The 10,953-nt window shown below is 34.5% G+C and overlaps 1 protein-coding gene and 1 non-coding gene across 2 annotated transcripts; one reads left to right on the top strand and one right to left on the bottom strand.

Annotated features, from left to right (window-relative positions):
- Positions 1-804: 804 nt before the first annotated feature.
- LOC105129090 (BTB/POZ domain-containing protein At1g63850-like) lies at positions 805-3,762 on the bottom strand. Its single transcript, XM_011031028.1, has 3 exons — positions 3,071-3,762; positions 2,417-2,996; positions 805-2,134 (listed from the first exon to the last, which is right to left on the bottom strand). The coding sequence occupies exons 1-3, from the start codon at positions 3,493-3,495 to the stop codon at positions 1,193-1,195; spliced, it is 1,947 nt and encodes a 648-aa protein (XP_011029330.1). The 5' UTR covers positions 3,496-3,762; the 3' UTR covers positions 805-1,192.
- Positions 3,763-6,102: 2,340 nt separating this feature from the next.
- TRNAF-GAA (transfer RNA phenylalanine (anticodon GAA)) lies at positions 6,103-6,175 on the top strand. The gene has a single exon. It is a non-coding gene; the product is annotated as a tRNA-Phe (tRNA).
- Positions 6,176-10,953: the final 4,778 nt, after the last annotated feature.

Below are 10,953 nucleotides of genomic sequence, written 5' to 3'. Positions count from 1 at the left end.
TCAAGGCAGGAAATCGCACCAGTACCTTTTCCTAGCACGTGTTTCCTGGAAATAGTAAAAGCTTCACTTTTTTAATGTGGGATAAGAATCCCTCAGAAGGATAGAGCAAAATCAACAGCCATTCTGAAAATGAACTGAACAAGACAGTCACATATTCTCTCCCCAACAAAATCCCTAGAGAAGTCATTCCCGGGAACTACGAAAACGAATCACTTTACTGATGTAATAAGAAAAGCATCCCCTAAGGTGATTCAAATTCCAATGACAACAGCCTTTAAGTTTCCGCGAGATCATCCAGTTACAAGTCTTCGAGATCATTCCGCGTGATCATTAGTTTCATCATCAGGTACTCTTAACTTGTGTAAAGCTGGACGGTAGATTTGCAAATTGTCAAACCTTGACTTGAAGTCTAAACTTTGTTTCAAGATTCTCGACCACAAAGCATATACATGAGGTTTTTTCGGGCAACAAAGAAAGAAAAATACTCGCAGGTTCGCTTATCACCAGCTGAACCACGAATTAACGGGGTTATAAGAGATGAGATATGACAAGTTTCTACGAAGTTCAGTTCTGCCTACTACTATTATTAACCAGCATATAAATTCGCTAGTATTAACACTGTGAGAGCAGATTGCATTTCTCAGCAACTCTAATTATCCCATGAGTAGCTGCATTGTGAAAGACACCAAGCAGTCCACAGTATTCTGTCATAAAACCAACACTGATCATGGTTTTCATAAAAAAGAAGAAGAAGAAGAACATCCTTTCAGAAAAGTGATCTTTCACTCAAAACGATGATCATAATTTAAAGAACAAGGTTATATATGATGATTTGCATATATACATAACCTAAAAAAATAACACGCAGTAAGAAAGATAGGTATCGAATTAAAGTATCAAGTTGAACAAAAGAAGCAATCTCTATTAATGTTTAATCCCAATAAATTATGGAAGTTGCACCCAAATTCTTTCAATCTTCTTCCAGACTAAACCTGGGTAATTTTCAGGATTCAAAACACATCATCCACCTCTATGCAATTTGAACTCCAACATGAATTGTTGGTCCTGGTTTAGAAAGGAAGATGAATGAGAATCGTTGAAATGCAGTCGGGACCAAACTGATCACAACTGGACCTATAAGAAACCATCACCTTTTCACCATCATATCGTGCATTGTGGAAGCTCTAAATCTTTATGAGTTCTCAATGGTTGCAGTGGTAATTCTTATTGGCCGTGTCCTTTCGTGCTCACCACTACGTCTCCAAAATGCCCTCCTCCACCAAACCTCAAATCCCCTTTGTATATTAGGACAATCTTCACCAGAATTCAGAAACCGATCAAACCAAGCAAGCAAAATATCCTGCTGCCAAGCAAGCGGGAGAGTTAAAATTGTGTTACTCAGACCATCCTCGATCAAATGTCGATCAAGGCCCTTTGATGCCCTCCTCATCCAGCCAAAATCATCATAAAATGGCACCAACCATGTCTGTAGAAGTAAGCATCTTGCTTCCTTTGATGCCAACAGCTGCCCCTTTCCGATCCCAACAAACAGCCTAGCTGTAACTCTACTAACCTCATACCTATGAACAGCTGGAATTTTAGAATGTACATCAGATAATTCAGATTGAGAGGCCCATGTTTTCAAAAATTCCTCAGCAATCTGTCTATCAATCAAAATATCCAAAATCCAATGCAAGTTATCTGCTTGTCGTGCAATCAGCCCAACGTCATTCAAATCCCCTGAGGCTGCACGGAGAAAGTGGTCTTGAAGCAATTGCAAACACCCATTGCATGCCAAGTACAGTGACTCTTTCCGAAGGTCATTCTGAGAAGAATTCTCGCGTAGCATCTTTGACACTAATCCTTTCATCTCACGCCTCGCTTTCTCATCTTTGCCTTCCAGAACTACATGTAAAAGCTTGAGAAGCACTTCTTCGTTGTCACTACTATCACCAGAGCCATGAGTAACTTCAACAGAAACCCTCTTCAAAACTTCGCCTGCTCCAACCCCTTCAAGGCGAAGCTCCGATAACAGCGAAGCCACCTTCTCTTCTTCATCCTCGGCCCACGGAGCAGCCTCTAAGTACTCCAAACAAGATAAAACCCCAGCATCAAAACCAATTGCTGCAGAAACCTAAAATAGAAAAAACACAAAACTAACATATTAAGCACCTCATAACCCTAACCAACCATCCATATTCCCAAAAATTCAATCAACAAAAAAGATCAAAACTTTCAGAAAACAAAAAACAGCCTACATTTCTTCAACCACAAAAACATTATAACTAATAAACTTTTTTACTCTGCTGATCTATTTCCACAGTTCCTCCTCAACTAAAACTATCAATATAAAAAAATACTAAATTTAGTTTCTATTTCGACGGTTTCTAACAAAAAAAAAAAACAAAGACTTTACCTTTAAAATACCAAGAACTCTAGACACATCCTCTTTCATAAGCTTCCTTCTCAGATCCTTACAATACATTAACCTCAACGTCTCAATATAAACTTCAACATCGTCACAATCAGCAATCTCGACGACGTAAGGAGTCGAGATTCTTTGTTGCTTATTAGACCACTTATCCGATAATTTCAGTGCAAAAAACCGACTATGACCCACCAAGATCTGCCTATGCACATCCATTGAAACGCAAATCCCATCTTTAGAAGTCAATGTCAACTTCACATCACTAGAATTCGAATCATTAAACTGATTACCAGGACTCCTGTTTCCTAAAATGTCAGTTATACGTTGCAAGATTAAAGCTTGCCTATCTTGAACCGACATTTGATTGCTCTGGGTGTTTCTGCAGCTGATATTTCCATTGTAGGCGTTAATGGGCATCTGGGTTATAGTTCTGGGTTGCATTTCGGGTTCACTAGCCATCATTTCAAAAAGGGTCGGGCTTGACCGGGGTTTATGATCAGGTGGAGGTGACATAGGATTTAACAGACCAGCAGTGAGTGCAGAGTTAAACTTAGTAAAACTAGAAGGGAAAGATGAGTGTTCATTTGGAGAATAGTAAGACGAGACGGGAAAGAGGGGTGTTCATTTGGAGAAGCAATGTGGTGGTGGCCATTTGTCAGTGTTGTTGTTGTAAAGTCCATGACTGGTGACAGATTTCCTGGAGACAACTGGATCTTGAATTTTGAAGATAAAGTTGTAACCGAATCGAGTTGAGTACTCGGGTTGATGGGCAAACGGGTTTTTTGCGGAGGTGGCGATGGTGGTGGAGGAGGTGGAGGAGGGAGAGGTTTAGAAGCTGGACAGCACCAAGTGTTATCTGGGGAGACTATAGTTGGTGGGTCAAGTTTCCGGGTTTGGGCCAAGTACGCAGACCCAGAGTTATTATTTGTGGTGGCGGAGGCAGAGGAGGAAATGGTGGTTTCGCGGTATTTACGGCGTTTGGGCTTGATGGGCTGAGCTTGGACTTTAATGTGCTGAGCTTTCGTGGTTGTTGTAGCAGCAGTAGTAGAAGTGGCAGCAGTGGCCATGGGAGTGATTAATTTTAAGTGTCTATATTTGTTGTCTTCTAGTTGAGGGCATTGGGCAAATGGAAGAGGGAATGGTGGGTGATTTTTTGTGGGGATTTAGATTAAGATGTGAATTAAAAATGGCGATTGCTTCGAGACAGAAACAGCAAGGAGTGAATGATACGGCATTTATGTATGTGAACAACGAAGGAACATTGGGTCTCTTTATACCTCACAATTCACAAAGAGATGAGATCTAACCCTCCCTTCTGTTTTTGTTTCAACGTTGGACGCAAAGTCGATTTCCCCTCCCTTTTCTTTTATTTTTTGGGTGGCAAATTCTATTTTGGCCCTTATGTATTAAGTAATGTTTTATTCTGATACTTGTGGTTTAAAATATTCCTGTATTAATCCTAAAATCTGATTTTTAAAAAGAAACCTTAATGTGTATGTTTGTAATTAAATTCCCAATGATACACTTAAATGCATTAAAAAAAAAACAACGTATAAGATTTTTTGATGTTCCTATCCCATCTTCTCCTTCCAAATTTCTATATATGTGAAAGCATTCCAGGAAAACAAAATGATTTTTTTTATAGAAACCATAGAGTTTCCCTTGAAAATGTTAAAACTACGTATGCAAGAATTGAAACATTTAGAAACCTAGAGGGGTCAAAATATAATTTTACCCCTGTGGGGGCGGGGAATGGAATGGAAACTCTTTTTTTAAAAAACAAAATAAATAAATAGAAAATTAGGAGTCCGCCAGGTGAGCGGTGACTTTTGAATTTTTTAAACGACCTAGACAAGATAGGAAAAATGCAAGGAGAGGGCCCACCACAGAAGCTGACAGTGCTTGATTTGTTTGATGATGCCTGCCTGGTGCTGCAAATGTGCTTGCGGTGATGCCTTTTTCGTGGTTCGTTGCTTGAATTGGTGGGATTATGCCAGTTGTTATTGTATTCAATTAATATAAAACTTGGAGTTTAATTAAGTATCAGTTATTGGGTGTGGCACCCACTTTTATGATTTTGAAAAAATCTTATTTATTTATTTATTTTCCAAATAAAAAATTAAAAAAAAAACAATCTATTACTAATTTAATTAGAGATGATTAGGAATCAATGGTATTGTTTATTTTGTGTGGGCATGACTCGGTTAGGAAGGAAAGAGGGGTCCATGCTACCTTAACCTTTATGAGGTCTCATGTCATGCGTCCATGGATTGTTCTACAGAGGTCCACCCTTGCAGAAGAGATGCTGGGGCCATTTTAAAGATTGATGGGGTCATCTGTTAGAGAAGGACAGACAAATAGATATGGGGCTTGATGCCATATTTATTATGCAGATGCACCCATGAGGTGGAGCTTCGAGGGCATGCCTGTGATTCTAATTTCATCTCAACGGAAAACAAGCATCATCATATGTATCATAGAGGGATGCCATGAGTCTTGTGGCCAGTGTCTCCCCCCTCCCCCCCGTGAAGGCGTTCCTTCTCATGGGCTCTACGTATTGGAATCTTATGGCTTCAGCCTTTGAAGGACACGTGGCTTAGAAAAGTCGAATCCAAAAAACCTTGAAGAGTGAGTTTGGACACTTTGTCTTGAGTGGGCCAATCATGGGTGTGGGTCGTGACCCACGTTGGACATTTTGGTCAAGCCCGACAATCGAAAATGACATTGCATCCTTCTGAAGGGAAATGATGGACAGGATTGGATTAGACGGTAATCATCCTCCATCAAATCATGATCAAATTCATTATCAGGAGTCTCAATCGTTGATAAGCGTTGTCAGCCTCACAAACAAATTGGCTTTCGTGTTCCAGCCCCTAGGAGATTATGAGTGTTCTTGTTACGAATGGAAGTCCACCTTATCACATTGGTTTTTGCTCCCATGGTCGGCGTAATAAGTTTTTGACGTTTTGTTTTCAAGCCATCTTCTTTTTTTAAAATAATCGAGCGACTTAATATATATAGACACACACACTATTAAACCGCATTTAATAATAATTTTTTTAACAAATTTATGAACTAAATATTTTTTATAATATAGAATTTCTTATCCCACTCACGATGTCATATAAAAATTTCTTATGACCTTGATGAGGTAGACCTAGATATTTTTTTCTAATAGTTTATGTCTATTTTATATATATATATATATATATATTGAAATAGTATTTATTTAAAGAAAAAATAACAAAAGCAAGGTCAATGAACATCAACATTTTCGGTTTATTATGCATATTTATGCTCCAAAATGATATTGATTGGAAGAAAATTACTAAAATATTGATGAGTATTAATAAAAAGACTTGACTGAGAATATTCTTTTGAAATATTTGGGACCCAATTAAAAAGATTTACAGGTTTTGAACTCAATTGAGAAAAGAATGAATATATAGAGTTAAAAATAAATTGAGGTATGCCCTAAGAATGTCAAGTGTACTTGAAAAGATTAGTATTTGTGAATCCTGATGGGTGCAGTGGCGGGACAGGAGTAATTAAGGCTCCTGCAAGTTTTTTGTATTTTTTCCGGCTCCCTCCAACAAAGAACTGTTAGAATTTCCTAGAGTAATATGCGTTTTAAAATGAACTAATATTTATAATTAGGCCTCATTTACACAGTTGCGGGGATAGCTCAGTTGGGAGAGCGTCAGACTGAAGATCTGAAGGTCGCGTGTTCGATCCACGCTCACCGCATACAAAGCTTATGTTTTCCTTTTTGGATCTTAGTAATGAAGACATGCCAAATGGGCCTTACTTTCCTGGACGTCGACCCGTAATTTACTGGACCCAAAATGGGCCTGCTCATTATGGCTATTGATCATTGAAAGGGCAAAGGGCCTAAGAGATGGAGTATTTTGGACTGGATTATCAATTTGATAGCTTAAAGTTTATACTTTTCTTGCGCAATGATATAAGCAATGTCTAAATAGGAAATATGGGCCTCCAAAATCAACTAAAAAGATTTTGTTTTATGAACTCCATTGAGGTTTTAATGGTCAATAGAGATAAGGCCAAGCACAATGTCACATGATTTCACATTGCAATAACATCATATTCATAAAGATGCAGCAGATCTGGAAGAGACATAATTTGGTTTCCTTGGGCTATTTCATAAATGGCTGCTGCATGCATAAACAATGGAATATGACTATGTCTTGTTGGGTCACATGAGTTCATTTATAACTAGCTATTTAACTTGTATTCTATCTTAAGCTATCTTAAGCTGTATATGTTTTTTTTCAAAAAAAAAAAGAAAAAGATAAGTGGGTATGCAAGCTTTTTCGACACCTTTTCTTACATAAAAATCTTGAATATAAATTGAAAAATTTATGAAAGCATTTTAATAATTTTTTATTAACAATAACTAATAATAAAATTAAAAAAATTCAAGAGATAAATCTAAATTAAAATATTTTATCCTCAGCGTGAACAATTTATCTAATTTTATTCACTAACAATTATTCTTTCTATTTTTTAAAAAAATCAAAATAAATAGGGAAAAAGCCCTTGAAAATATGGAATCAAATAAAAAAAAAATCAGCCCAAGTCAATCTTGGATAGCATGATAGAAATTTAACTTGGACATTGAGGGACCAACTATCCCATATTAGCTTATAAGACTTGTGTTTTAAATTATAAGATTAGAATTATTCGATAGAGAAAAAACTGAAGATAACCATAAGGCTAATTTGTTTGTTATGTATATATATATATAGGGCTAAATGAGAAAGGAAAAATAATTAAAAGAATGAGAATTAAATAAAAAAATAATATATAATAAACTTGGATTAAAGGATAAAATTCAAAAAAGTAAAACTTCTACAAAAAATCTATGAAAAAAATAATAAACCAAAAGAATAATGATTAAATTTGAGAAGAAAAAAATATGACAAATTAGAATTAAATGGTAAAATTAAAAATAAATGAAACTTTTATAAAAGGTTGAAGAACAAAATTTAGAAATCAAAACAATAAAAAATAAAATTGAAATACCAAAAAAAGAGAGGAATAATATATAGTTTTCGAGGGAGAATAAAGAGGTAAAAAAACATCTAGTGGCAATAAATTGTCCAACTGCCTCTATCATGCACCGTATAAGAAAAAAGTGAATGCAGCAATACATCCAATAACATAATAGAAGCACAAGTTTGGTCACCAAAAAGCACCATATATGTTTCTCTCATGATAGTGTATGTCCTTTCGTAACAATATTTTTTTATTTAAATATTAATTAATTATTTTAAAAAGATCAAATTGCTCTCAATGGTAATGGAAATAACAAAAATAAAAAAAACATTTGTGTAAAGATTAAAAAGCTCTTGGGCAATGAATGATTTTTTTAAAAAAAATTCAAGGATAAAGATATTTTTTTAATTGTATTTAAAAAACAAAAACACACTAAAAAAACACTCTGGCCAACAAGTTTAATTTTTTTTTGAGATAATTTAGCATTTAAAAATTAAAAAAAACACATATAATCTTAAACAATCTTTTAATAATCAATTACACATAGAAAGGATGAAATTACCCGAACACCATAGCATCCCATTTTTTTCTCTCTTAAAGCTAAAAAAATGAATTTTGCTATGGTAATAAATAATTTTTTATGTTTGTATCTATAGTGTTTTCCACGCACAACAGGGTTTCTTTTAATTTAAGGGGCTAGCTCTAGAAAATATTACAATACATGCACCTGAGAGGAGAAATAGCTAGCCGCCGTCGATGAAGAAGATCAAGGACGGGTCACAGGCTCACATGGGTTCATATATGGCCAGATTTATGCACTTTTGGAGAGAAGAACAGGCATCTCACATGGCAAGATGACCCACAGTCTGACTTATGTCCCAGCTGCTGTCGTTTTAGTCTAGAAATCTGCCATCGATCACTTTCGGCTTTTTGCTCTTCACGGGTTCCCAACTTGCAATATTCTCTTGCTCTTGACCTGGAGTATTAGATGACTGCGTACGATCTCAGCAATATTAACAAAGAAACTAGCACAGGAGGCACATTTACTGTAAAAACGGTGTTTTGTGATTTTCTTATACTTTTTTTTTGGCACACATGTTGCACAACTGTGTTATTTTTTAATACATGTCTTTCTTTCACTCAGGCTTCTTCATCCTTAATTTAGGAGAATTATTAGTGCTGTGAAGTTCTTTTTCCCTCATTTTTAATTTTTTTTCCTGCTTTCTTGGCAGCCATCATCCCTCTGGACTGAAGATTTCCTTTGATCTGATTTCATGTGATCATGGCTCTCTCTCCAAATGGTTCATAAATCAAAGGCAAACTCATAATGGTATCATCAATGGAATGGATGTTGTTAAATTGCAACTAACACATCATCAAATACAATCCCATGTGTTTTTCAGCTCCTTTCCACACGATCTTGGATGAAAAAGAAGGAGGTCGATAGTTTTGTTTTAGTGATTTTCATCTCTTCTAGTTTTACTTTTCTCTCTTTTTTTTTCTATCTTGAGTTTCTCCCGACCATTCTATTATTTTCCTATTCGTTTCCCACCTTCTCTACTATTAACAAAACACAAAGATGGTGGTTGTTCTTCGCAAATAAATTAAGTAAAATTTTTAATTCATTAAAGTTTTATTCTTTGATAATTCTTTGATTGATTTTTCAGATCTTTATAAGAACTCATTGGTCGATTACTTGCCAGATTGGTTGATAAAACCAACGTGTTTAAATAAAGCATTTCAATCATTGGACCCCATGATACCTTGTACCAAGTAATTTATGAGTTCAAAGTTTTAATCTCTAGATAATATTAATGTAGTTTTATGCATGAATAATATTGACCACTTTTGAATTTGGTAATTTTAACTACATTCCATTTATTAATTTCCCTATTTGATAATTTAGCTATTGTAAAAATAAGAAATAAATTTGATTTTTTTGGTCATTTTATATGTAATAAAACTTTTAATTATAAGTTTTTGGTCCAACAACAATTATAACTATAATTTTTATCAAACATATATTTCACCTAAACCAATCATAAGTAAAAATGTTTTTTTCTAAATTATTTTTTACAGATAACAATTATAAAGCTATTGTAATATCCATCTTAAAAGGAGACTCATTATTAGATCTAGATGCTAGAAGAGAAAAACATTGAAAATATAAAATGTTAAGAGATGTGGGCTCTTAGAACCTGCAAGAGTAAGTTGTTAAAAAATAATATAAATCATATCTTGAGACCTCACATAACAGCTTAAGTTATTAGGTTGAGATGATTCTTTGATATGGTATCAGAGTCTTAATGACTAAGTGATTACGAGTTTAAATCTTACCATTCTTATTTATTTAATAAAAATTAATCACAAAGTAACGTGAGCCTGTACAAATTTCAAGTTTAAAGGCCTTTTATTTTAAAAAATATGTTAAAAAATAATATAAATTATATTTTAAAATCTCACATAACAGCTTAATTGCATTGAGATAGTTTTTTAACACAAGCACAATGACAACCAAGGCAGGGAATTCAGAACAAAATAAAAGCCGAAGTAAGATACAAATTAAAGGCCACTGTGGTACGAACGATGCTCCCACGTAAATAGAGAGGAAATTAAAGAATATTGGGTAAAAAAGATAGAGATTAACAAACTGATCGTCACTTTATTAATCATTGTTGTTTAATTATTAAATAAAAAAGTCCCTTCTCCTTCCACAAACAAAACGAGAGTACAACATAAAGCATAACCAATTATTATTTAGCTAATTCCGTGAAAAGGAGGAGACATCAACATGTCTGAAAACCTATACTGTTTTTCAAGACATTAATAAGAGAGACATTCTATACAGTGAATATACTTTTATCACTTGTTTCCTACCACTAATTAGCTATAATTTTTTTTAATTAATTCTCTTATGTGTAGGTATCTCTGCCAAGGTATTATAGTACTTAATTAATGAGTATATATATTCTCATTAAAAAGAGAATTAATTAAGTAAGCTCATCTCTAAATAGTTCTGTTATGCCAATATATCCCAGTCTGCATGCCTTGATGCCATATGTTTTCCTAGTCATGTTACTCTGGGTCTCATGGTAGCCTAGTAAAAACATATAAAACCATGTTAAAAAAAAATACAAAACCAAGGATGGTGTAGACATGTAGTGCCAAATCCAATTTCAATAGGAGAAATCACCTTTTGTAGGAAAGATTAGAAATACTAATTTTTTTAATCATATGAATTAAGGTATTGATCAAGTTGTTCCAGAAACCAATTTATGTGAGGATTCTTTCTGCGTGTATGTAAGGCATGTATAATATATGGCATATGCTACAAAAAAACTTCATGGCTTATGTCACGAGGTCAATTTTTCATCTTAAAAATAGACCTCACGCGATAGTCTAATCCCGTTAGACTCAACCTTTCCCTCATCGATTCACTTATGTTTTGCATATGACTAATTTGTCTCACAAACCTAAGAGATCCCAACACTCTTTTAATATCATAA

Source organism: Populus euphratica, unplaced genomic scaffold, assembly GCF_000495115.2.
Source record: "Populus euphratica unplaced genomic scaffold, PopEup_1.0 scaffold48.1, whole genome shotgun sequence".
In the NCBI taxonomy this organism is placed as follows: domain Eukaryota; kingdom Viridiplantae; phylum Streptophyta; class Magnoliopsida; order Malpighiales; family Salicaceae; genus Populus; species Populus euphratica.
The sequence above is the reverse complement of the archived record's forward strand: the minus strand, read 5'-3'. Positions and strand labels throughout refer to the sequence as shown.